The sequence below is a fragment of the Mauremys mutica genome, chromosome 4, assembly GCF_020497125.1.
Source record: "Mauremys mutica isolate MM-2020 ecotype Southern chromosome 4, ASM2049712v1, whole genome shotgun sequence".
Lineage (NCBI taxonomy): Eukaryota > Metazoa > Chordata > Testudines > Geoemydidae > Mauremys > Mauremys mutica.
The window spans coordinates 8675900-8703711 of NC_059075.1; the positions used below are offsets into that span (position 1 = coordinate 8675900).

Sequence of the window (27812 nt, forward strand, 5' to 3'; positions counted from 1 at the left end):
TGCAGGAAGCGGAGTCCCTCTGAATTGTTGGCCAGTACGTTGTGGGAGAACTCGTTTGTGCTTGTCGCATGGGGAAACTGCAGGAAGGCACTGGAGGACCAGTGGCACTAGCCTACATCCACACTGCAGAGAGGTTGTATTAGCACAGCTCACCAGCTGCTGACTCAGAATTTAGGCTACACCCCATGACAGGCCAGCCAACTCAAGCACCACTGCACGCTGAGTCAAGGGTTTGTGTGTGAGGATGGGACTTGAGTTAGGGACAACACTCGAGTTAACTTTGAAGTGGAGACAAGTCCTTAGGGACCACAGCCAAGACATCCATTTCACATTTCTTCTGAAAGACACCACCACTGTCTAGCAGCAAAAAGTCCCCCCCGCAGTGCCAGGCTGCAATATCTGTTCAGTACTGGCATGGGAGGAGAAGAGAGCTACCTACCTAATCACCAGTACTAGTTTCTAGAGCACCTGGGCTTCCCCTGGAGGTGATCCATCCAAGCACTGACCCACCCAGACAACACTTGGCTTGTGAGCTAGGATGGGATCGCGGCACAAGGTCTGATTTCTTACGCAACTAGACAAGTTATTAGCAACAGGGACAACCTGTGAAATCCTATAGAACGTTCTGGTAAATCTATTTGGTAGAGTATGAAATTAAGATTACTTTACACAAGGCATAAGAACCAGAAGTGGAAACTGAACATTAAATAAAAGGTTTGACTTTTATTTAAAATAAAATGCATTTGTACATAGTCTTTAAACCACAGACTATCGGAACACAATACTGGTTATTCCTTGGCATTGGGCAGGGCAGGAGCTCCCTTAATAGTGTTAATTCTGCACTGGTGCAACATATGGGGACACCCAGACTCCAGGCATTAGAGTTAAGGACAGTGTGGCACAACTATAACAAAGTCATACTTAACTTAGATAAAAATGTGTTGTACGGCAATTTCCCCCCCCCACCAAATTGCTATCCATATCTTTTAAAAGCACTATATAGTTAATGCTGACACACTAGATCTATGCAAAATTCTAATTGGCTTGTGAGACTAGTTAAAAAAAACTGTACAATTTTATAAAATTTGTGTTTTTACATAAGTTACACAAAACCTATACTTCATAGACCTTTACTTCATATTGTAATGAAAAAAATTGCATATCATAGGCAGACAGTGAGTATGCTGGTGAGTACTAAGAGTGTTGTAATACAATACGGTGTAAAAGTAAAAAAAAAAAAAAGAAAAAGTAAAAAAAAAAGACAATATAAATGATTATCCAAAGGAAAAAGTTAACACATAAACCAAACTATAACAGACTAACAGAGGACTGTTCTTCAAGGCCCCACACAACTATCTTCAAAATAATGTCAGGCATCTGCAACTGTCCTGATTCATGTAGTGTGAAAATAGAGATCAAAATTCTACTCAAAGGGAGGAGGACTTCAAAAACAGGAAGTCAAATTTACAGTATTAAAAAAAAAAACACTAAAGAAAAAACATGCATTAAACATGATAAATAGACTTCATATAGTTTAAGCCCTGGATAGCTTTATAGTAGATGGCTTAGAATTCTCTTAATAATTTGGCTATCTTAAATCAGTCAACTCTGATCGTGATCTGCCCACTGCATCTAAAGACCAGAGACAGAATTTGCTACATTATGTAGCCTATAAATTGTCTCTTCATAGCAGATTAACGGAAGTGCTCGTTAGTGCACATACATTAACTGGTCTGGTAATGCAAAAATGTCCATGATTTTAAAAAAACAGATACATTTCAAGCTTACTTTATTAAGCAGCATATTTCAAATAACAGCTTTTAAAAGTTAAATATTAATATGGCCATGGGGTTTCTCTCAGTATACAGTACATCAAACTCACACCCAACCACTGGTAAGTTTGTAGAACATCTCTTCGTCTAAACTTTCATTCTGGTCTTTTGCTCGCGTTGACAAGAAGATGTAGCCACCAATGAATTCATGAACCACTTTGCAATCCACCTCCGTGCAAATGAAGGACACTCTTACATCATCTGCAAACTCTACGGTTACCTACAGTGCAAAACACACTGGATTAGGATCAACAAGATGGTCACGTTATATTATACCAACTTCAGGAGTTCCCCCTCTCCACATTTCTATGCTTCTCCATTAGCCCAGATGTATTCTGTATTGTCTAAGCAAACAGTTATGTAGCTTAAGATGAAGCAAATATTTTTCTTGTCCAAACATTTTAAAACTCCTTTGCCCGGATGGAATAAGTCTCCCTTGTAGCAAACAACTGTTTAAAGTTTCATGCTTGATATTCTGTGTCTATTTTCTGAAGAGAAAAAGTGATTGGATACAGAACTATTAGGGGGAAGGATTTGCCCCCCAAGTTACTAGTTCCCCCTCAAGAAGCCTATTGTGGTTCTATTAACAAAGTCTCTAATTTGAAGTCTTCAGAAAAATTTCCTTCGGGTGATGTACGGTTTATTAACTCGTGAGGCCAGTAGTGTTGCTAGCCCACACCAGTCAGACTCTGGAATAAGTGAAGCCAACAAGTTCCTTGCAGAGCATCTAGTCTGAACAACCTGAGATACAGGAACTCCTCACTTAACGTTGTAGTTCTGTTCCTGAAAAATGCAACTTTAAGTGAAACGATGTTAAAAGAATCCAATTTTCCCATAAGATTTCATGTAAATGCGGGGGGTTAGGTTGCAAGGAAATTTGGGGGGGGGCGGGGACAAAAGGCATTATATACAGTACTGTATGGTGGTGGGGAGGTGCCCCTGTCTTACCCCTGGGGCTCAGGGCTGGGGGTGCAGGGCCTGGGAGGGAGTTAGGGTGCAGGAGGGCGCTCAGGGCTGGGGCGGGCAGGAGGTGCAGAGCACTTAACTGGGGCAGCTCCTGTTTGGTGCAGGGGGTGTGCAGGTGGGTCTGCGCAGAGTGGCACTGCCCCATGGCTGTGATTCTGGGAACTGCCCCCCCGGCAGGCAAGGCCACCCGGAACACAGGGGCTTTAGGAGCTGCAGGGCCCTGGGCTAAGGGGGCCCCTGGTCCCTGGCCTGCAGCTCTAAAGCCCCTTTTGGAATGCGGCCCTGCGAGCACGGGCTGGAGGACTCAGGAGGAGCAGGGGCAGCCGTGCAGCCAACGGCCGGAGAGAAGCGTCGCTTTCTCCTTCAAAGGAACTTGTGCAATGCTCCCTTGTAAAGTCAGCCAAACAATGTTATAAGGGAGCATTGCACAACTTTAAACGAGCATGTCCCCTAATGGAGCAGCGACGTAACTTTGAAACAACGTTAAGTGAGAGGATGTTAAGTGAGGCGTTACTGTACTGTGGCTTAAGGAACTGGCTAAAAAAATCCAAACCGCCCCAAAATTAAAAGCTACTGGGATGTATTTTCAGCCCTCAGCATCTAGTTGTGCTTGGGTATTCACAGGGCATGTGTCCTTTAAATAATCTACCACAACAGTGGGAAGTTTTAACCAAGCGTTGCACCTGCAAAGTGCTGGCGGGAGTTTGTGCATGTATGAGTAAAAGCTGGTTAGAGGACCAGCTCAATGTTTACACAACAGCATCTGATACTGACTGCCCATTAGTTCCACCAAACTCTAAGTTGGTCTGCAAATAAAAAAAGTGAAAACTAAAACAAAACAAAATCTAGGTAATTTAGCTGTATGCAGTAAGCAGTCCAGCATTACCCTCTTAGCCCAGAAATTTGATTATGCTTAGGTATTGGGCTGCGTATTTGCACACAGACTAGAAACATCTGCGGAGTAATAAGGGTCTAACTGGGGTTTAGTGAAAAAAGGTCACCGAATAGTTTTTACAAACTGTTTTTTTTTAAAGATTCTCTTGTTGGAGTCAGAAGGAGCTTTTTTGCTGACTTTAATGGAAGTAGGATAGGTCCCCAAATGATAAACATTGATTATACATTAGAGCTAAATGTCTTCCTAGAAATAGCTTCATAAAAAAATAAAATCAGAAAACTTTACTAGATCACCGAGACACATAGCCACCCAATCTAGACAATCACCAGGCCCACTTAGGTGGGGGAAGTGTGATACAGACCTTATTTCCAAGAAGGTAATAAAATCTTAAGTGGATTCCTTATAGTGTATAAGAAACTCTTGGGGATGCTGTAAATGAATTAGCTTACACAAGACTGAATTGCACTCAAAAACCCTACACAAACTATAACTAGTTTAAGAAGAAATCTTGGACTCAAAGGAGAGAAAGAGAAATAGTTTATGAAACCAGTGTCCTCTCATGTAACAAAATCAGGAGGAACCCTCAGGCTAAATCTAAGTCATGTGTAGTTCTTATCAAAAAGACGCCTTACAATGGACATTTGGGCAAATAACAGTGTCTCCCCAGCTCTGTGAATGCAACCTTGCTTACCATTTTTATTTCCCAGTTTACATTCCACTGTTTCATGTTGCTGAATCGCCACGTTTTAATTGCATCTCCTGTGCTTGCATCCATTCTGATCAGTCTGTTGTAGGCAATTCCAATCAGCTCTTCTTTCTTGCCCCCTTGGAATCTATGACATTTAGATTTATAAAAGGGAAACCTTACACAGATGTAGAAATAGTGTGTGTTCAATGATTGAACTGACTCATAAAACAACCTGAACCAATGTAAATTTAATTTTTCTTTCCAGTGCTGACGCAACTTATTACTTCAGAGCTACAGAGAAAGAATCAATAAATGCAGCAATAGAATAAAATTCTTCCCCACACATTTAAATCGAATTCTAACTATTACATGCAGATAATGTTGCATGTGAAGTTGTAATTATGCATACTGAAGCATTTTACAGAAGTTGTTTGTCTAAATGACACCGTTCCCAGCTAGAAATATCTCATGGTAGCTTCAAATATAAGAGAATAATCTACTCATTTGTACATGAAATTTTACCTTATTACTTAAAAAGAACCACTGACCTTGCAATAAAGTGTGTGATGCCAAATTCAGGTAGAGACTGCCAAGCTTGAATAAATCGCATCTTGGCTTCAATTAGACTCATCTGAGCTACATTCTGATGGGCCTCCAATATCCTGGCTGTGATCTGAATGTGATTAGACACAGTCTTCAGGCAACCATTGTACGTTTGAAATACAGTGTAAGCCATGCCCCCACCCAAAACCATAACCAAACTAAAACAAGCAAAAAAACCTACACATCCAAAACCACTCATAAGATGTCAGACTCCCTGTTGGGAATTTTAGTAAGTTAATTACACTATCAAAGAGATGTTCTGCAGTTTCTAAACTGCGTCATATGTCATGGGACATGAAATGGAGTATGTCACAGAAAACAGCTGCCATTCTTGCCATAGTTAATAAAAGATAAATATGGAGCTGCTTTTACCTAAGCACCACTAAATATTTATGCGTATTGTTTTTATATACCAGGTATGATTATAGATGCAAACGTTTTGGGCACACATTCAGTTTTAAGATGCACAATGAGAATCAACTCCTGAAATGTACATTTCTAGTATAAAGGATTCTTATTAGCAGATTGACAGCATAAAATCACTGGGGATCAGCATTAAAACTAAAAGAGTTATGTTCCTCTAGGTGTTTTGTTTTAGGACTACTCTCCATGTGAAAGGGTTTTAAAACTATTTTTAAAATTAAATTTATCTGAATTTTATTTTATTTATTTTTACTGTCACTTACCAAGTCTCTTATATAGCCTGGCTGTAGATGACAATGCGAATAAAGGAAAAGGAAGCAGAAAGAAAAAAAAAAAGCAAATCAGAAATATGGCAACAAGCAAAGAAAAAAGTGCAAATTATCTGCAAACTGAAGTTCAAGCAAAAAACATGCAAATTTTCTTAGGAAGGAAAACAGCAAAAAGTGAATGCAAGCATGAAAAAGGGAACAAGGAAACAGAACCATCCCTCATTCTACAGCCATCAAAAATTAGGAATGTCTCATTCATCTAGAATGATTCATGTATGTTTTATAGGCGTTTCAGAATTCAACTGGTGGCCAAAGTCAAAAATAGAGTGAAAATTCCCATCATCAGCCTTCTTTCAAGGTCTTTGGTTGAATGAGATTCAAGTTTACTTCTCTTCAGTGTGCAAAGCCATTTACCATTTAAAAACCGAGTAGCTTCTGTCGCTTTAGATATGAGGAAAATATCCCCATAGTACCCTTCTCAGAGAATAAATTTAAAAAAAGTGCCCCAAACAGTTCAGTGACTACAAAGATTCTAAAATTACACAAGGAAAGCAAAAATTAAAATTGCTATCTGCTTTATGCAGCCTCTTTCCTGAAGATACAACTACACTAAGGACTGCAACCGTCAATGCGGTCTTCTGTTTATATTGGACTGAATGTTTCTTAGATGTAAAACCACAGAAATTCATTGCTCTGAGCAGAGTAAATGCCACAAAACCAAATCAGAATTCACACATTAATATTTAAAGACTATGAACCTATTGTGTTTCTGTCTTAGCACTTCCTAAATCCATTTGCAAACCTGTAATATTGCAAATATGTTCGTTTACAGTAAAACCATGAACCAGTTAGAGGGCTGGTTTGTAAACCAAGTGTCCATATCACCACAGCCCTAAGCAGACCAACTCATCCAGCTGATACAATATTGTAACATGATCAATGACATTCACATTATATTGACCTACTGAGATCATTAGTCCAATAATGAGACTATATGGGTTAGTGAAAACTTCACATTTATCTTTAATGGATCAATGGATATTGTAAATGTACATTTCAGATAAATTTGCACTTGGTGAGAAGTTTTCCCCTCAAAATTACCCTCAATTGAATATAATGCAGTAGCTTGGTGTTCCTTTTTAGCTGGCAGTCTACATTCCATGAATTCCCTGAGGGCAGCATTTTCTCCATTACTCCCCCGTCACATGATGCTGTGGGATAAACAGCCTCAATGCAACTTACACAACCTCCAGGACACCAAGAAGAAGGAAACTAATAAAATGCAAAGGGAGCAAAACTGCGGAACATTCTTGCTGCCTTTCTAAATAAAAAGATCTATTTATACTTAACTAATCTTCTAAAGGGATCTGTGGCTTCAGAATTGTTGGCCTGGCTTTTTACAAGTATTTAACTGCTATCTCCAGCGTTGCGCCTATTGCTTTTTAACCAAGATATAAACACAATGGGTAAATAATACAAGTTAATATTTTCCCCAGTGTCTATTTTACTAAGATCAAGTCTACAATGCCTTATATGTTGTTATTTGTTATATATGCAATCCTTCTCCATCCCCATGGATATAAAGGCTTATTCGGAGAATAATAAGGGCTATAGAAAATGAAATTCCACTGCCAGGAAATCATACTGTGCCAATAAATAGCTACATTTTCCCGCTTCTTTGCATGGCAACCCCCCTTCTGATTTCCAGAGACAGGATTCAGACACAGTAATTTAACTACAGATTAACAATCAGTGTACTTGAGTTTACTAAACCTTTAAAGAGACACTGAGCAACGCTTTAGTTATTTTTGCAACTTTAGCCAAATACTGTGTGACTTTGTGCAACCCATGTATTTGTTTGTTTTGTGGTAGAAATAATTTGATTCTACCATGCACTGACTAGATATAGATTACGACTCAAAAATTAAGTCACAGTTCTTTAAAAATACATATTTTCAATGGCTGGTATTTCATCTATTTACAAGTGTTGGAACAGTGTGAATAAAAAATACAGACTACATTACAGCAAAGCCTGCATGGAACACTTTGTAAACAATGGGAACCTAAATTAATCCCAAGAATTCCTTCGTGAGCTTTGAGCAAGTAAACTGAACTAAAAATCAATTCCTGCTGTTGATTTACTCTGCCACAAACATCCCATTACACTAATATTAAGAGGTACACAGAATTGACCAATGTACTGATGTGCAGATGTTCTATAATATGGTACACAGAAAAGAAGTTCCAAAAATGTGGGTAAAATAACTGACTCCCATTGTTCAGACTCTGGGAGACTGTCAACGTCTGCTATCTCATTGCAAATTTGACATACGTACTCTGAATAAAACAGTTAAGATCACTGGGACCACATGCTGCAATCACTTGATATTGGACCAAAACCACAAACTAGATTGACACACGATTTAAGTAATAGGATTGTCAAATTCTGTTAAAATGCATCAATATCTGATGTACATAGGATGAAATCTTAACCCCACTGAAGTCATCTACTGACATCAGACATAGGTTAGGGGTTTGTTACAGGAGTGGGTGGGTGAGACTCTGTGACCTGCATTGTGCAGGAGGTCAGACTAGATGATCATAATGGTCCCTTCTGACCTTAAAGTCTATGAGTCTATGACAAAACTCACACTGACTTCAGTGGGGCCAGGATTTCACTCTTTGGGTTAAACACAAGATTTCTGGAAAATGACTAAACCCCAGTACCTGTTTGTTCTTGTACTTTTTCAGGTAGCGAGGTGAAACCAGACATTCTGGATTAATGTCAGTTGTGACTTGTTCTGGGATTAACTGTGGATCTGGGTTCAAATGCTGCATCTTCAAAAATGACAGAATATTCTGAACTTCTAAGTTGTACGAGCTGTCCGCCATGGTCTTGCCCTTGGAAGCTAGCCTGCAGGCTGCCATCCAGTGTGCGTACTGCTTCTCCTGCAATTAAAGGGAAAGGGGCACTCAAAAGGAAGGCAAATCTTTCTTTTTTCTGTTCAAACAAAGCTCTGTCGAATTTTTCAGTACAAGAATCGAACTGAAACATACCAAGAGAGGTACAATGGGCCAAAAATCCGACCAAAGTGTAGGATATAAAAACGGTACGTAAGGAAAAGGAGTAAGGGCCAGTCTTGTACATTACATCTATATACGCACAATGCTGTGTGTCTCAAAAGAATATGAGCAGCCTATCAAAACGCAAGCCATGGTGGAGCAGTATATTCGGGGCAACAAGAAAACACAACGCCAATCACAGACTTACATTATCACAGCGAAGCCAGATTTCATTCATACCATCTGCAACTGGAATCAGAAGTTTGATATTAAACTTCTGACCAGAGATGTTTACATCAGGAGTAACCTCGCACCCTGTAATAAAAGAGCTAGTGATTAGTGTGTATGGAGACACACATGCTCTAAAAAAATAACCACCCCAGTCTAATAGTATTAAAACAAACAGTGTCCCAGGGATATGATGTGTTAGAACCTGGCTGAAGAATGTACGCCATGCTTTGTTTTTAAAGCAGGTAAAAAATTAAGGGAAATCAGAACATGGTGTTAGGAGTAAACTGATGTCTTGCAGCTAAAGCCAGAGCTATCTGCCTGGTTGCAAAGGGTGTGGTACTGCAGATAATAACATAAGACCACACTGCGGGATTTAGCTAACTGTTTAAATTACAATCTAGGCTATAACATTTCAGCTTCTGTGGTGAATCATCTCCAAGATGATGGAAGGAAAAATAAAAAGCAAGATCTATTTCGAGGGAGAACAACAAAAACACGATACAAGTTCAATTAAATTTGGCATTACACAATTTGCTTGACCCTTCATTTCCTCTCAAAATGGACCAAAATTTTGAACGGAATTATCTAGTCTAATAATTCCCTTATAACAGCAAAACCGGGTGTCACTAATCCAAAACTATCACTCTGTAAAAATTACGTGGGTTGGGTGTGCTGCTTATATCTTCAGCGGTGAGGCACTAGTTTTCTTCAAATCTGGTTGCTGAAAAGTCTTAAAACGTTTATATTAGATGTTAGGCATTCTGAGAACTCCAGTTTCTTGAAAACATCCAAGTTAACGTGGGCTTCATTTCAACTCAGTCTCCAAGATTCTTTTAAAATGCAGTCAGGAGCAGCAACGTCAAAAGCTCCCAAAAAGGTATTCCAGGCTACACATCTCCGTAACTATAGTCTGAGGTCATTTGGCAGCCTGTCTGTTGTTGCTTTCATGGTAAAAAATTAAAGCTGTCAGTAGCTTCTGCTGTTCCATGGCCCTCTGAGCTGGAATAGTTGACTTGTGAATATAAGAAAGGCCAGCAGCCTTAGGAATTTTAAACATAATGTGCAAGTCTTGCAGACCGTGTTTGAGTAAGGGCTTGTCTACACTGGCACTTCACAGCACTGCAACTTTCTTGCTCAGGGGTGTGAAAAAACACCCCCTGGAGCGCGGCAAGTTTCAGCGCTGTAATGTGCCAGTACAGACCGTGCACCAGCGCTGGTAGTTGCTATGCCCCTCCTGGAGGTTGTTTTAGAGCACTGGGAGAGCTCTCTCAGCGCTGTGCCGTGACTACACAAGCCTTGTTAAAGAGCTGCTGTGGCAGTGCTTTAACGTTGCCAGTGAAGACGTGCCCTAAGACTTGTGTGTTTACAAAACAGGGGAAAGGAAAAAAAGGTTGCATTTGAAGAGAAAATAATGCTATTTACAACTCATTTGCTGAAGTCTAAAAACTTGTTTATTTCAATAAATCCATCACAAAAAAAATAGGATTACAAAATACATAGCTCCTATATGCTCTAACTTATTTTTGCTTCACTCTAAAAGCCAGACACACGAACCATCAATTAAAATAAATGCAGATCTCAACAGTGAACTTTCAATATTTGTACTGTGTGAAAACAGGCGAAGTTAGGGTGACCAGATGACAAGAACAAAATATCGGGACACATGCGGGGGGGGGGGGGGGGCAGCCACAGGCTCACCTCCCACTGGAGCCACGGGGGAAGGGGGATACAAAGCCTGAGGAAACCACGGGCCACGGGCGCACGGCCCTGGATCTGGACACAGCCCTGTTGCAGGTTGGGGGTGCAGGGCCCCAGCTTCTGCTGCAGCCCCACCACAGGTCGGGGGCACAGGGCCCCGGCTGCATCCCTGCTGCGGGTTGGGGGCTCATGGCCCCCACTCCAGCCCTGCTGCAAGCCGCGGGCTGGGGGAGCATTGGCCCCGGCCCTCGCCACAAGCACACGGCCCTGGCTCCCGCTCGCAGCCCAACCGCAGGCACAGTGCCCCCGCCGCAGCCCCACTGCTTACCTGGGGGATGGGTTCCACCCACTGGAAAGCACCTGGCAGATTCCTCTGGCTCCTAAGATCAGCGGCGGCCAGCGGGGTCTCCACTCCACGTGCTGCACCTGCCACAAGCACTGGCTCCAGCTGCCATTGGCTGGAAGCTATGGGGGTGGGACTTACGTGAGTAGCACGCAGCACCCCAGGGTCAGGGGCAGTGAGAGGGGGAGGGAGGTGTCTCTGCCCTGTCCGCGCCTGCAGCTCCCATTGGCTGCGATGGAGCCAGTGCTTGTGGTAGGTGCAGCATGCAGAGATCCCCCTGGCCACTCCCGTGCCTAGGGGCTGCAGGGTCCTGCTGCCTGCCGTTTCCTGGGAGCCGCCCCAAATAAGCACTGCTCGGACCCCAGGTGAGTGCTCACCAATGTACTCCTCCAGCCCCGAGTCAAAATATCAGGACAAATGGTGTCCGGTCAGGACGCGGGACAAACAACTAAATATCGGGACAGTCAACTTTATTGGGACGTCTGGTCACCCTACGCTAAGTTTTCCACGAGCCTTCTGATCCATACAGTATTATTTATGCCATAATCACAATCGCTTATTTAGAAGTGTATTTTTACATCACTTAGAAACCTCAGTCACTTTTCCTTTAATACTCAACACTAGAATGACATCTGAAGTGTAAATCGAAAGAAATGAACGTAGAAATAAATGGTGACAATGACAGACTTGTTTGGATAACGTTACTAGAACGGCATGTGTCTTTCCTTACCTCTTAAGTTCATTTGGTGAGCTGGAGTCCCACTGGATTCATCTTTGCTTTTATAGCAGGAAATGGATGTATCTTTGAAGGTGCACCAGTATTGCTTGTAACCTTTTAGCGTCAGTTTCTTAGGCCTGCCAGACAGGTTGATGATATTACTACGTTTGATCTGCAATTCACTTGTGTCCCTTAAACTAAGCACTATTACCCCACAGGTAGCTGGGCTCTTAAGCTGATCTTCTGTACTTTGAACATGTCCCACATTGAAGTTCTTATATTCAGAATGTCAGATACGCAGCTTTTCCCTTTGCTTATCTCCCCAACCAAATCTTGCTTCAGCTGCCATTTGCTGCGGATTTAAACCCCCCCCACCTTACAATGATGTACAGTAAACAAAATGATGCACGAGTGATCCCACTGGATCAGTAACTGAGTTTCACAGTTATATGTACACTTATTTTCCGTTACCCTCTTACAGAGAAGATTTGTTCAAGAAAAATAAAATAAGGTTACAATCTTGGACTTTTGAATCCAAGTACTTCCATAGGGGACAAGTATCAGGGTAGCTCCTACTAACGTCTATAAAAAGCTTCCATGAATCATGGAAAAAAGTTTTCTCTTCTGTAATATTAAAAGAAAGTTATTTATTACTTTGAAAGTTAATGCTTTGATAATTAAAAATCACAATGCTTGTTAAACAAAAAAAATCAGTAGCCAACCATATGTAATCTCTTTTAGGCACCTGATTTCACGTGGTTTATTACAGCGGTCTCTCTTGCTTGCCCCTTACAAAGGGGTCAGTCTAGTGAAAGGTTTCGGTTCCCTCTCTATGGGAGTCATGGACGCTAGCTCCAAAACTGGCCACTTCACTCAGCAAATGGCGGCTGAAGCCCTTCGTGATATTGTGTCCCACCGAGCCACAAGGAGATGTAGAAGCAGCCATCCACACGAGTGAAACCCACAGAATTCTAATCCCCACCCCGCTGGATTTTACATTTCACTCCAGTGGATCAAGTTATTTTAGCTGCTAACGAGTGAACTTCGAGAAAGGTTTAGGAGGCTCATTCCAGCCCCCTCCGGCTTGCTCAGCCACTGTCCTCAGAAGCTGAGCCTGGGCAGGGGGCAGCCTGCTACCGCTGCAGCCAGGCATTCTCCCAGTCACCCGGGATGCTGCACTGCACCGGGGAGCACGGCTGGAAGAGGCTCTGGCCCTGCCCCTTCACCTCCCAACCCGGAGCTGGCTGCTGGGGGACCACTTGACTGCTTGGGGGGGGCACTTGACCCTTTGTGACCCTCCCACGAGTCACCAGCTACTTCTCTGCTTGTCCTACTGCCTCCATTTTAAGGGTAGAGAGCACTATGGCACTCACTCAATGAGCCTCGGACTGCACTGTTCAATTCCCAACATGTGAAATGTAAAGAGGAAATGCCCAGGAAACAGCAGGAAAACAACTGACTCCTCCTGTCAAGTCTAAAGACTGTAGGGAGTGAGACGTTCTTGGTATTGGAGGAAGCCTGGAAATGTGGGGGAAGGGTTAGGAGGAAGTCAGGAGGTGTGGGAGAAAAGCACAGCCAAAGGCCCAGCTGTCTCCATGATTTGTTCCCAAACATTTAAATGACCTTTTGGTTTCGGGATGAGCAGATGTCTGGTCACATTCATATTCTGCCTTTCCAGTTTTCTCCATCCTAAAGTTCTGACACCACAATAGCCCTGTGTGTGGTTGTGGGAAAGAAGGCTCAGTTTCAAAAAGTTTGCCACCGCCCCCTCAGTTTTCATTTTAAGATGTTCAGCCTCTAGCCAGAGAAGAAGAGTGAGCAGGTTTTTCCGTTGTTTGTCTACGTGCCTTGGATCCACATTTCCTTTTGCAACTCTCATTTTATTCCTTTAACCTGCAAGTGGCAAGGCAGGGCACTTTGGCTACTAAGCTTCGTCATCAGGCTGGTAGGTGTGAGATAAGTCTCTCAAGCCCCAGGGACAACAGTGCTTCTTTCATGAATTAGTATTGCAACTTCTACACTGTAAAACATGCCCGAAGAATGCAAAGGACATGTCCCATCCAAGACTGGGCCAATTTATACATAGTCATTTCAGTACGTTTCTTATACTGCCTGGCCCCATTTTTTTAAAATAAGTTCTCACAATACACTCTAGTCTCTTTATAGTTGAGGTAAGTCTTTTACATTTAAGATACAGATGCTCCCTGGGTTACGCAAACCTGACTTACTGAAATTCGCACTTACGGAAAAAGTTCCGTAAGCCTTTTTTTTTTTTTTTTGGCGTAATTGTCGGAGATATGTTCCCAACTTGCGCAAAATTAGACTTACGCAAGGCGTTCCATAATGGAACGCCTTGCGTAAGTCGGGGAGCTTCTGTATTCTATTTAGGAAACCAGATGCATATAGGAACACACCTTGGGTTTCAATCTATATCATCTACTGCCTGTTGGGTAGTCGCAGCTTGAGCTGAAGCCATTCTCAGCACCTCAGACACACTTGGCTTTTTCTTTGGTGGAAGGCTAAAGAAATGTAACAAAGCCCCGGTTTGTCCAAACTGCAGCAACAAATTTGACTGAAATGCAACTACTTAAAATGAAGCAGATGCTGTAACTCAAGTGAATACAAAGATCATGATTATACCACGGTCTGGAGAATTTAGGATCCTCGACCACCCAGTGCTTTGTCTTATAGAGTTTTTATATTTGTTTAACTTTTCTGTATATTAAAAATTCAATTCAATTCACCTCCTCTTTCCTCAGGCACATGGATCCAAGAGAGTCTAGTGAGTCTAACACCTTTCAAAAGATAAACGATATTTGTCCCACAACTAGAATTCTAGTTAGTCAATCAGCTAGCTTCCCAAGTTATGCCTTTTTTATTAAAAAGTATATCAAACTGTATCAAAAACCAAGACTCTCTCTTTTAAAGAGAATTCACATAGATGGATAGAGACACTAGCCCTGAAACGGTGCTCTAGTAATCAAAATACACCACAGAGACCCCGACTAAGTCAGGTACTATAGTAAACTTGATAAATATGCATTACAAGATGGACAAAAACTTTTTCAGTAAACAAATGACAGGCTATGGTTCAAGAAAACAACTCATTAGACAATAAAGGTTAATTACAACCCTGTTCTCATGCAGTTGCTTTTCTTCTGTTCCTAACCCATGAAGTTTCACTGAGATCTATGCAAAGATTCCAGAACTTTCATCATCTCCCTAACGTAGTGCATACTGAATTGCAAGAGACGGCCACGACTGCCAAAATATTAGTCAAGATTCAAACATGACTATTCCCAGTTTCCACATACCAATTCCAATTTATAACTAAAAAAGCACTACATGAGCTGCAAGAGGCTCCTTTTGGCAGCCAGAAAAGAACAGGCAGATTAGAAGGATGCTTGTTTATTATTATTCATCTAGTCTCTCAAACCAAGAAAAGCACTTGAGTAAGGTTTCTAGTTACATGACACAGTTCTAATTTTAGGATAGCCTGATTAACTTACTGGCATAACATAATATAAACATTTCAGCACCAGCTACCGGTGAAGAGTAGCCAAAGCATGTCCCCTCCCCCAACTCCAGTGGGGTATGTGTGGAAGGATGGGGAGGGGCATGGAGCAATGAAAGACAGCAGTTATACATTTGAAGAATTGAATCACTGTACTAAAAAAATGTAGTAAATCTATAGCTGAGTCCTTTAAATAACGTTAAGTGGCCAGTGTATAGGATAGGTGCAAAATAAAGTGGAAATAAACAGGAAGTTTTAATATTTAGAGCACTGTGGTATTTTAGCTAGTCTGCAACGATGAAATCAATGTGTTCGAAGACATTTCACACAAATCCAAGCAGTGGCGTGCAGCAAAGAATCCAGACAGCAGGGTAGAAAGGGAATTATGCAGTGCTGTCATTATTTATTCATTGACATCAGTTTCACAAGCGCCTCTTCCCCATCAGTACTTACTTGAACACTTTAATGTAGTCAGCAAGCTCAGGAATCGAAGTGATGTCACCCTGAAAATAAAAGATCATTCATTTGATTTGTCTGCCAGATACAAGACTCAGTTCTAGGCTGGGAGGATCCGAAAACGGGGCACTGGGGACAGTGATTCAGTTTATAGGACAATGCCACGCAATTACTCAAAGGCAATTTCCTCAGTGATATGAGGGGAAAAAAGCTTGATAAAACTTCATCGTCAAATGTCAAGGGCTCACAGATCACAGTCTACCTTATTAGACTACAGTTTATTTCACAGACTGAGAAGTAAATTCACTCCAAAGAAGTGCTGCTTTGAAACTCTTTTCTCAACACACGAGTCAATTCTCTACTACTTATTAATATAGGTTTTTAAAAGGTCAGTACTGCACTTCAAGTTCTGGAGTGGATTCTACACACACACACACACACACACACACAGTTGAAGTAGTTTAGGACTGGCCTGGTGTTTGAGAATAAGCATAGGTTCTTTACAACATCAGAGCTTTTTCCTTGAATCCGAGCCCCCAAAAAGATGCTGCTTTAAAATATCACGGAGGGTTGTTTAATTGCTTTCGAATTGTTTAAAATGGCAATCTTTCAGTATTTTCACATTTTGACTATATCCCCAGAACATATCTATGGATTTCAGATTAAACAAAACAAACAAAATATTCATCCCGAGGCAGATACTGAAATGGACAGTCTCAACCAATGTGTCATTTCTAAATTTCTTAATTCTTATCTGGCAGGGTAGGCTCCTCAATGTTATGGTTTAAATCACTTTCAGTGGCACTGAAATCTGAAGATTCCTCCTATTAAAAAGCCACTATTTATGTAGCATCTGACAATTTTCTTCTTCCCACTGTACATCCATCAGAAGCAGCACAAGTTAATACTTCTAAAGCTCTGTTATCAATGATACCTCAGCAAGCAAAAAAATCCATGTTAATTTCAAAGATCACTATAAATAGTTTAAAAATATACTTAAGATGGCTGCTAAAAGAGAAAAAAAACATTTGAAGGTTTCGGTCTTTTGTCTCAGAAGGGTTAGAACATAAACACGTGAATTCAGAGCCGGCACAAGTGTGTGATACTCCACTGACTGGAGTTGCCCCTCTGAATGAAGATACCGAAACCTTTCAAGATCGGCATTTGGCCTTAATTCTTCTTTCACAGTTCTAGTCTATGGAAGAGCCAAATACTACAATATTACTGTTTTAGAAGTTTTATCATTTGAAACTAGTCCTGGTTGGACTAGGGCTCCTAGGTGCTATGGTAATACAAACATGTGATACAGAAAAAAACCCAAACAACTCTGAAATATATTAAGCTACTTAAAGCCAAAAACACTATCCAAATTATATTTTCACCATAACTTATTATGAAAGTTATATGTGAAGAAGCACAGTGGCTATTTTTGGCACTGTAAAGCTTTGTTAATTAATTAAGGAATAGTGGAAAAAAACGAAATCTATTCAGAACTGAGTATTTTCTAAGCAAGTAGAAGAAACAGAAATTCATGTATTTCATTTGAGTTTTCCTTGACACTGCTGTATTTCACACGTATTATAATGGCTCAAGTTTTAGTGAGGCCATACTTCACCAAGTTTTCCAGCTGGGTAAGCTAAAGCTTATGGAGGCCACTGTGACTCGCCCGTGGTCACACGGGCAACCTGTGGTTCATACGGGATTAGAATCTAATAATCTTCATGCCTCACAGTTTGTTGCTATAGCCACAAATGTATTGTTATACTTAATTTCTACAGGAGGATATGCTAGCTGATTGGGCAACATTGTGACAGGTAACATTTGGTGTAAAGGGATACACATTAGAACAAACAACTTGAACTATTGATACATGTCAATGGGTTCTAAATTAACTGTAAATACTCAGGACAGAGAAAGGAGGTATCTGAACAGCTCAGTGAAATCATCTGCTCAATAACAGTGTTGGCCAAAGAGTATTATATTCCATTAAGGGTTAGAGCACAATGCCAAAAATACTACACCTTCACACTACGTGGCAACCCTATGCTTATTTCTAATCAATCCTTCTTGTATCCAATACAGCAGAAACAGCATCCAGGGAGGGATAGCGAAAACAATCAGAGGCATGGAAAAGATTTCCAGCCGAGGAACAATTAAAAAGATTAGGCCTATTTAGTACAGAGAGGAGACAAATAAGAAGGGACCAAAGAGGGAATGTTGCTTCATCAGCAAACTTCTTATAGTACCACTGTTAAGTCTGTCTGACCACAAGCATTTATTCAACTTTAAGAAGAAGTGATTAACTCTTACCAAAATTGTTGATGTTTTACCACCTTCTAAAGTAATTTCCAAATCAGACAGGGCAGCGTCAACTTCATCAACTTCTTTGTCACTGTTGTTCAAGTGATTTTCTGATGACATGATTGATAGTTTGTTGATGTGGTACTGAAACACAAGTTAGAGACCTTGTTGATTTTAAATATACTGTATTTAAATTTAACAGACTAATAAAACACCTATCTGACCTAGCAGAAATCTCACTACTGTCACATTCATTGTCACCCACTTAAATAGCTGTAAGGAAATACCAAAAAGAAAACCATGGTACAATAGGATAGCCCCAGGGATCACACTGCATGACCAGAGCAACGACATTCAGAGAAGAGGCTGGCAATCCATTTGAGATGAGTGCTGTGCTGTTCTACATTAAAGTAACCAGAAGATAATACAGCTAAGTTATTGCCCTATGCTCCCATTTAAAACATTGTACTACAAGCACAATTGCACAAATTTCCATAGACTCTACTGGGCAAACAATGGACTAGACAGTTACAAAAACAGGCTACAGTCTATCACCAGTACACCAGAGTTCACAGGTGGAGGTCTGAAGCACAGAGCTTATGGGTGGGATTTCTAAAGCATGCTCCACATTGGCCTAGCTCAGCTCCCACTGCAGTCAATAGGAGATTTACCATTAACTTAAATAGGAGCCGAGTCAGGCCAATGCTAAGTGTTTTTGCAAATTCCACTCAAAGTGACCTGGCCAGGATCACAGGGAAACCATGACTGAGTCAGAAATTGAACCCAGATCTGAGTTTCAATCCAGGACCTTAATCACAAACCCATCTTTCCGTACTCAGCTTATAGTATGTGAATGACATAGTTGGCTCTACACAGGTTTGGGTCCAGACAACATGGTTAACATGTGGCAGACGATGGCAAAAAGCTCTTTGTGTAACCATAAAACACTTTGCTGCATGGTGCTAGTGAAACTAGTCTGGCTGATCCTCATCCCTTCTAGCTTTCCGTGTGACAGAACATCTCAGAATGCACTGCCTCAAGCGTTGCTGGTGCTGCTTTGTGAATTCTAGGAGCTATCTCCCAGGCAATACGGGATGGCTACCAGATTGCTTGTCCCACTTTATTTTGGGAAAAGCTCAACTAGATTGTGTGATAACTGAACATGCAAGCCCAGCTGACATGTGACTTTGTTGTGAAAAGACTGCTGTGCAGACACCGCAAACATGGACTTTGTAATAGGGTCCAATGATTACAATTCTGGTTTGTAACTAGGTCATGCTATACTCAGTGTAGACATAAGCACATCTCAACTCTTGTTATAGTCTTCTCTGGATTTTGCAGGACAGACAACCAAAAAACCCCTAAAACGACAACCTAATAATCTATTCTAGGCTACTACAAAAGTTTATCCAAATTACTCATTCTATACCAGAAAGATGCAATGAGAAATGCAAACTTGAAATGCAAATGGCTGGTCTTATGACATTATTACATCATTCCCACACCAATATTGGGGCACAGGGTGGAAACTAGTCTCTTCCATTCCTCTGTCATTTGTGGCTGCTTCCATCTGCTCTAGGGTGTTGGGAGATCAACTGTTCTGCCCTCCCTGCTAGGGTTCTTAGTTTTCTCTTCGGCACCCTTGTTTCTTCACATCAGTTGGCTTCCACTTGACAGCCTCATGGGGAATCTGTGGGTTGGCATCCACAGTGCATGCCTCAAATATGTCCAGCAATTCCTGAAGAGTTGCTGATTAGTGATTTCTCAGCTCTCTCCACTGGTGATGAAGTCTTTCCAACAGTGCCCAGAATCTTTTCTAGGCACTTGTTTTCGAAGGCATCTGGTTTACTATCTAATATTTTGGTAGATCTCCACCTCACAGCCCTATGCTAGCACTGAGATTATGTTTACATTAAAAATCCTCGGTTTTGTTCTAGCGCTGTATATCTTTGATTTCCATATCTTGCTGAGTCTAATAAATGCTGGGGGTGCCTTTCCTATCCTTGATGTCACTTCCTTCTTGAGGTCTCCATTAGCCAATATGATGCTGCCCAGGTATGTTCTATTTTCTTGATATTTCTGTATTCTAATTTTATATTACTGCTTGATGCCTGGGTTTCAAGGATGTTTGTTTTAGCATAACTAGTTTTGAGCCCTACTTGGCTGCTATTTTTGCCATATTGTCTGTGTAATTTTTTGGGGGGGATGTCATTCAGTTGCACAATATCAGCAGCAAAGTCTAGGTCTTCTAAGCATTTGCCATCTACCCACACTATACCAGTGTTTGTATTGCTAATACACTATTATTATACATTATTATAACAAAAAGAATGGCTGGAATTGCTATTTCAGCAACTGCTACTATCTAAAATTCCTTCTTTGTATTGTCTTGCAATAAAAGCAGCATTGTGCACATTCAGAAAAGTATTCATGCTCCTTAAAGATAGTGGCATAGAAAAAACATTGAGATCTACAACAAATCTACCATACTAGAAGCAATTCTTCAAAGCAGTTAGTGGATCAGCTGCATTAGAGACTGCATCTCCAGCTATGTAGCTCTAAGATGGTTGCGCGCCTCTGGGTCAATAGAGATCACAGAGCCCAGCAGAAAGCACACAAAGCATCTCAGCTGAGGGGATATGGTTGTGGAATGAACTTCCAAAGGAGTATAGACAAATCTAACCAGCTTCAGGAAATGTTGCAAAATCTATTTGATAAAGCTTTTTTTAATCATAACCAGAATGGCATTCATAGCAGGATCTGCTCCCTCTTTTACCGCACCAGAAAAAAAACAAACAAAAAATCCTACACCCCCAGCATTTATAATAACCTGAGGAAGAACAAGAGCCAGAAATTCCATGAAGTCCACTAGGGACTTTGCTACAGCCAATCTATTTCATGCAGCAGGCACTCACGTACTAGGGCAATGGGCAGCAGTACAAAACCCTAAAATAGAAGTGATCTTTCTAGGGGAGAGCTATTTTCTCTGGTGTTCATTCAATAAGTATTTTTGAAGGCAGAAACTTGTGACTAAGTAGTATAATCCAGAGAGGATATAATTGCCACAGCAATACCACACTTAAATCTACAAAGCTGAAACTGTTAATGTCACAGTGGATGTCAAACATCATGCATCTTGGGTTGCTCTTACAGGAAAACTGGAGGATGAACTTATACATTCTTGCTTTCTTTATTCTTTTTTGCAAAATGACTGCTATGGGTTGAAATCCATATAGCCCCGGATCTGCTAGGCCAGGGATGTTTTTGCATGGGTGAGGAGGAGAGAAGCAGCCTGGCTGCCAGACAGACTTAGGACCACCCTTAGACTCAGTTTACAATCAGTCTTATGGAAATGAATGGTAAAAGCATTCATAGGTGTATTACCTATGCCTAATTTGCACATAATATTCTCCACAACAGATAAATAAATAGTTCTGGGAAACCCACAAATTATCGCCAGCTGTTCTAGGGGCAAAAAGCCAGAAACATACAGTTCAGTAACCTAATGTACTTGTATTTTTTTAAAAAAAGGCAAAAATTAAGAGAGTCAAGATAGATACAAACAACTTTGGGGAAAATAATCTAAATTCCTTTTCATGTGAAGTAATAAGAAGCAAATATTTAAATTACCTAAAAAGTTTAAGTAAACACTAGAGACTAGGAAACCAGCCAAGTTTCATTAGAACAGAAAGTTCAGCTTCCTGACAAAGATAGAGCAAGGCTGTTAATGAACTAGTTGCAGGGCAGTTTAGCTTCAATCCACCCCTTGATTTAAAGCCTACAGAAGGCTAAAAAATTGCAACCGAGTTTGATTTTTAAAAAAAGGCTCTGTCTCTTACCTGCAATGCTGCGAACATCATCATTTCCTCTTCCGTACATTCTATTTCTTCTAAAAGAATAGCCCATTTAGATTGCTCATAAAGCTGGTTGATTCTGATTGCATCGTACTATAGTGAAACACAAATACACACCACACACATATAAAGCACCTGCAAAAGAAGGCCTGAGGCCCTTTACACTTCAAACATATCTAATTAAAAGAGAATAAACATCACAAGACTTATTTTTACATCCAAATTTCTACTTGAGATTTAAATGCTAAACCACTTTGACACTGAAACAACCAGAATTCCCTGAACAGATGCTCAGGCAACCACCTGATTTTGTTCATTTGGCACAGTCTTGATGTGTAAACAAACGGATTCAAATGATACATACAATGTAAGACACAGGATCACATTTTCAAAGACTGGCAGCTGAGCAGTTGCCCATACAAATGGGCATGCTGGCACTCTGAATGCAGACACTGGTCTCCACTTTTTGAACGTTTGGCCATATGTACAAGACAGAAATAACGCAGTACCTTTGGATTCAAGTCAAAAAAGTTGTAGTACTTGAACCGGAGCAGTAAGGCCTCATTTTCTTTCACATCTTGTTCCATGAGCGATCTTGATGAATCCAGCCATCTGCAAGTTGTCAACAATAGAGAACAAAAAAGGTCCGGTTGAGTCTTTGTAACCGTTTTAAGAATACAGCTTAAGTTTTTAAATACATGTCTTTAAACTCACCCTTGGTTGATCTTGGCTTTATCGAGAAGTGCTTGTGGCTTGTACATTTTTGCTAAGATTTCTGGGGATGTAATTGGCTGGCTCACAGCAAGTATACCAGGATTCCCTTCTGATAAAGCACTATCTCCAAACCAAGCTGAAGTTGGAGACAGAGGGCTTCCATCATGAGAATCATAGGTGGGCGTCATGGTTTTGCTATAAAGTCCTGGACTTGAATATATGCTTCCTAACAGAACAGGAATAAACATGTGAAGTTAGCTTATGTTCTGTACACTCAATGCAAAACTAATACAGTAAATAGATTTTAAAAATCATGTGACTTAAAAAAAAAACCCCGACGCTGCACTGCTTGTTTTCCTATAAAAAGCTAACCTATTTTAACTATCCTTGATAAACAAGACAGATAGAAAGTTCACTTTACATTTAACCCATGTGAAAATTCTCAGAAATCCACTCTTAGGGGTATGAACTGTGCCTGCTTATCTTTCTCCAGCACCTAGCACATTGGGGGTACTACTGGAGACAATCATCATAGGCAATCCGTTGCTTATGAATTTTGAAAGTTAAAGTTTAGAGGAGTAGGAAAATAAGGAGACAGCCAAAGAAATCACAGGAGACAGGGACAAAAGTCCTAATGAGGTGGGGCTCACCTTTCACTGGGCCGATGTAAAGAACATCAGTGCCTACAGAGAAGGAAAGAAAGGAAGTGAGAAGGCAAGAGGGAGACAATGAGAGAAGTCAGAAACAAAAAGGGACAGAAGGTGAAAAAAACATGCACTACTGTAAAAGACTTAGAATATTCTGGTTACATTATGTCATAATCGTTTGTTTTCACAAGTTGGATTTCAAACCAAAACTACCCCGTTTAAATCATGACCTAATTAAGCTAATTTTGACAGCCTCCATACATGTGAGATGTATCAGTAAGAGTAGCTGTTGCGATCTCTGACTGAACTTACTGCTGCTTACTCTTCAGAACAGTGTGTGGTCGCCTAGCCTTAAGACCTGCCTTTTAAAAATAGCTGATAATTATTCCATTGAGTCTGGTAAATTTTTCAAGCCCACAAATTCTATTTGAAGGAAGTTTTCAATAACCCGGGGAGTGGTGTATGGATCATTCACCACAGTTTTTATGTTCTGACTCCTCACCTGTGTAACAAGTTATGAAAGTCTGTTAGACCTGATCATCACTTGCTCTCTTCAGCAGTGATCACTCTTCCCACTGTGTTTATTTGTATTGAACATTGGAACAAAGGTGGATATATTTAAACAGATTCTTGGTCTTAAAACTAGAGACGATGTGGTGAATTGGATATACAAAAATCTTTATTTTTATTTTTTTATTAATAAAATGGCTTTGATTATACACCAATGGCCTGGATTCTCTGAACTCTGTAATGACAATCTGAACAGTTTATTGAACTGCCAAGACACCGGGAGTTAGATTTCTCAAAACGACTGCAAATTGTCTTGCCTCTTTACTGCACTTAATGCTGGCGAGAGTCCAGCTACCCAGATGCAAAACAGTTCCTATTTAGCAGTTTTCAAGATACTTGTTCACCTTGCCACAGTGTGTTGATCATCTCAGCTGTTTTTGAAAGGGAAGAAATATGCAGTTGATCTGTATTCTTTGCCTTTCTCCAGTCCTTGGCATATCTCAAAAAAGCAGAATTTTAAATAAACCAACAGGTCACTTTGTAAAGGCTGCTTATTTTCACTTGAAAATGTGCGAGTCAGATTATGTGTGTATTAAGTGGGGTTGTTATAGGTTTTTTGTGTAGAAAACAGTAAATCTGACATGCATATTCCTCCAAAGTGTGTAGTATTTGGCAGGTTTGAGCTCAGCATGAAAGCTGCTATATAACAATTAGACTTTTCAGCCAAGTCCCAGCAAGAGCAGAGAGAAATTGAATCTTTTGGTTCAACTATTTGACTTAAGACTGCTGGTTCTTGCAGAACTTTCAACAGTACATGGAAGGGTTTTCTCTCACTGTACGTTCAGGCAAACCTGATACTTGGATAAAAAAATACTCTCTCCTTATTGTTTTTCTAGAGAATGTTCATAAATAAATGGCCAATGTTTTGGCAGGCTGGCTTTCATCAGGGCACACAGACCAAATGAAGTCCCAACTTCAGAATATTATTTATGCTGCAATTACAGGAATCAATCCTCAGGGGGTTTATTTGGGAAAAAAATATCTCCTTCTAAAAGAGAGTGACAAAAGCTGTAGAATTTAAGGGCCAGCTTAAGCAGCTCCCTGAAAAGTTAACAAAATATTCCTACCTGTTCAAAAGCAGGATGTCAAGAGTATAGAGGTTACTTTACTCATTCATTTTGTGAGTTAGGGGAGGGAGACTTTTTTGCCAGGTGGAGATGGATGGAGAAAGTGAAGAAATGAAAGCAGAGAGAGATGAGAGATTGGATTTGTATTAAAACAACGTCTATTTCCGCCTTCAGTTAGGTCATTCATTCATATTGCAAGATGCTTTCCTCAATTCAAAGCAGTTGGTCCAGAATTCTTTAAAAAGCTGTTCTGTGTACTCCAAATCTTGCTGTCACAGTACTATCCTTTCTTTTAATTCACCAGTGTAAAATACCTGCTCTTCAGAATAAACTTTTCTTAAGTAAGAAATGCAACTGGCCCCTATGTCAGATTCAGGAAAAAAGGGTGGTTTTCCTTTTAAAAAGGAAACAAAGTTTTCTAGCTCACAAGGTTACAAAGGAAAGATTCCAAATGTGAAAAGGAGGAAACTGCTGTAGAGCTGGCTTCCTAAGTCTGCAGATATCCGGAAATAACTGAGAAGTAAACCGTCTCCATCTCTCTCACTGAGGTATTCCTTTTAATTATCACACTAAGATCCAGACTTTCAAAACTGAGGTACAACAACTACACACCTAATGAGTATTATTACAATTGTGTCTGCAAATCAGGCAAATGAGTTTGATATTGTTTTAGTATAAATAAAATATATTACCAATGTCTTGTACCCATTGGATAGCTCTACATTGGCACAGCTGCACCAATGCAGCTGCACCGCTGTAGCATGTCTGGTGATGATGCGCTATGCTGACGGGAGAGTGTTCTCCTGTAAGCAGAATTACTCCATTTCTGTGTGAAGGTGGAAAGCTATCTTGAAGGGACAGCGTCTCCCGCCAACATAGCACTGGTGTGGACAGCGCTTAGATAGCTGTAACTTGCATCGCTCCTGGGGGTGTCTTTTTCACACCCGAGTGATGCAAGTTAAATCGACTTAAGCAGTAGTGTAGATCTGCCTACTGTTTTTCTTCTCTAAGGATTCAATTCCATTATTAGCTCTTTATTGCTTCTATACCAGAGGTGGGCAAACTACGGCCTGTGGGCCACATCCAGCCCGTGGGACTGTCCTGCCCGGCCCCTGAGCTCCCAGCTCGGGAGGCTAGCCCCCGCCCCACCCCCGTCCCCTGCTCTGGCTGGGCGGCGTGGCTGCCAGACATGCTGCTCTGAGCAGCATGGTAAGTGGGCCGGGGAGTCCGCGGGGGTAGTCAGGGGACAGGGAGCAGGGGATGGTTGGATGGGGCGGAGGTTCTGTGAGGGGGCAGTCAGGGGACAGGGGGGTTGGATAGGCATGGGGTCCCGGAGAGGGGGGGCGATTAGGGGATAAGGAGCGGGGGCAGTCAAGGGGCGGGATGTGGGAGGGTGAGGATGGGGGTGGGGACCAGGCTGTTTGGGGAGGCACAGCCTTCCCTACCCAGCCCTCCATACAGTTTTGCAACCCAATGTGCCCCTTGGGCCAAAAAGTTTGCCCAGTGCTGTTCTATACTGATAGCCCAGTGGTCAGTCTCTCTGTTCAGTGTTTTTCATGCCTTCTTTTAAAAGTATCACCATTGTGAAATGGAAGTGCAATGTAGTCACTTTCGTACGGCTACACTGGTGCTCTTGACATTCAATTAAACCACATTCAAAGTGCTTCTACGGTCACAAGAATGATTGTGTAAAATCAGTGCCATTTAATACAGAAGATCCATACCCTGTATTCAGTCACATCCCCTTGATTTCTGTCACACATACATCCTAACTACTACTATCTGTGTTGGGGAGGAGATCCTTCTACAGCGGAGTGAGCCAGCTTCTTTTCATGCCTGCAAATGCCATGGACTTCAATGGCATCAGGCACCAACCAACACTGACCACTGGAGAAAATCCCACACTAAAATGTCTCAAGCACTCAGTTCTCCACTGCTCTTAGGAATTTAAAGCCTTGCCTTCACTAGGAAAAGAGGTGTGTCTTAACACATGCTAAAACCCTAGTGTAGACAAGGCAGTTTGTTAGTTTTAATACATTAGCTGGCTGAAAGGAAACCATAATGGGGAGTTCAGGTTTACCTTGATCAACTACTACAAATTAAAGCTACAAACTTGTGCTGTTTACACTAGGATACTGTTCACCAACGGGTGCTAAAAATACACCTTCTTAAAATACATCACCATCAAGTTTACACATTTGTTCCAATGTGCAATACAAATATACACAACGGGAAGCGTGCTTACTGCTGGAGCGAGTGTGTGCAGTTATTCATCGGATTGCTGCTTAAGAGGCAAGCCTTGTGCTCGTCTTCCTCCTTTCCCGCTTTTTCGGCGGGCATGGAAGAGCCTTGAGAGTACAGCTGCCTGTGGAGTGGAATATTGCTGGATACTGGGAACCTGCATAGGGGATTTACACTCAAAGCCTGCCACAGAATCGCAGCTCCTAGATGATCCTGTCTCAAAAGGCTCCTAGAATGCAGAAGGACCAGGGCATCAAAAATTACATGGAAAAGCTGGCTGCATCCCTTGTTGGAATGGCAAACAGTGAGAAAAGAAGCTACTGCAGCCACAAGGTAGTAACAGCAGCTGCAGTACAGCTCTACTGCCATACTAGAGCCTAGGGAATGATTGCATTCCTTTTCTCCCTAGCTCAGGGCCACCATCTGCCCTTAAGGGATTACAATATATATAAAATTGCGTGCGCGCACACACACACACACACACACACACACTCACACTCACACTCTAAGGCTGCAAAGTCAAGCACTCAAATAGTAGGAAATACAATTCAATTTCACTTCTGTACAAAGTTTTTCCTGCCTCCGCGCATCCCTACCTCCTGCTGAATCCATGTTTAAACAGAAACATGAGAATGACAAATGTGAATGATAAATGGCAACTGTTTAACAACATTTTGCAAGTTGCCCAAAAAACAAACCTGGCTAAGGGAAGAGAGAGC

The 27812-nt window shown here is 41.2% G+C and overlaps 1 protein-coding gene across 4 annotated transcripts in view; it reads right to left on the reverse strand.

Annotated features, from left to right (window-relative positions):
• Positions 1-703: 703 nt before the first annotated feature.
• Positions 704-27812, reverse strand: part of FERMT2 (FERM domain containing kindlin 2) — a 100605-nt gene continuing 73496 nt past the window's right edge. For 3 of the 4 annotated variants that reach the window (XM_045013927.1, XM_045013923.1, XM_045013924.1), the window contains 12 exons: positions 22569-22794; positions 22364-22466; positions 21840-21947; positions 18010-18144; positions 15697-15746; positions 11742-11866; positions 8948-9054; positions 8404-8625; positions 5671-5691; positions 4930-5054; positions 4385-4526; positions 704-2052 (listed from right to left, as the gene is read on the reverse strand). In XM_045013927.1, coding sequence (XP_044869862.1) covers positions 1879-2052; positions 4385-4526; positions 4930-5054; positions 5671-5691; positions 8404-8625; positions 8948-9054; positions 11742-11866; positions 15697-15746; positions 18010-18144; positions 21840-21947; positions 22364-22466; positions 22569-22794 — 1538 coding nt within the window. In that variant the 3' untranslated portion in view covers positions 704-1878. The remainder of the gene's footprint in view (positions 2053-4384; positions 4527-4929; positions 5055-5670; positions 5692-8403; positions 8626-8947; positions 9055-11741; positions 11867-15696; positions 15747-18009; positions 18145-21839; positions 21948-22363; positions 22467-22568; positions 22795-27812) is intronic. The other variant, XM_045013926.1, reaches the window with a different exon arrangement.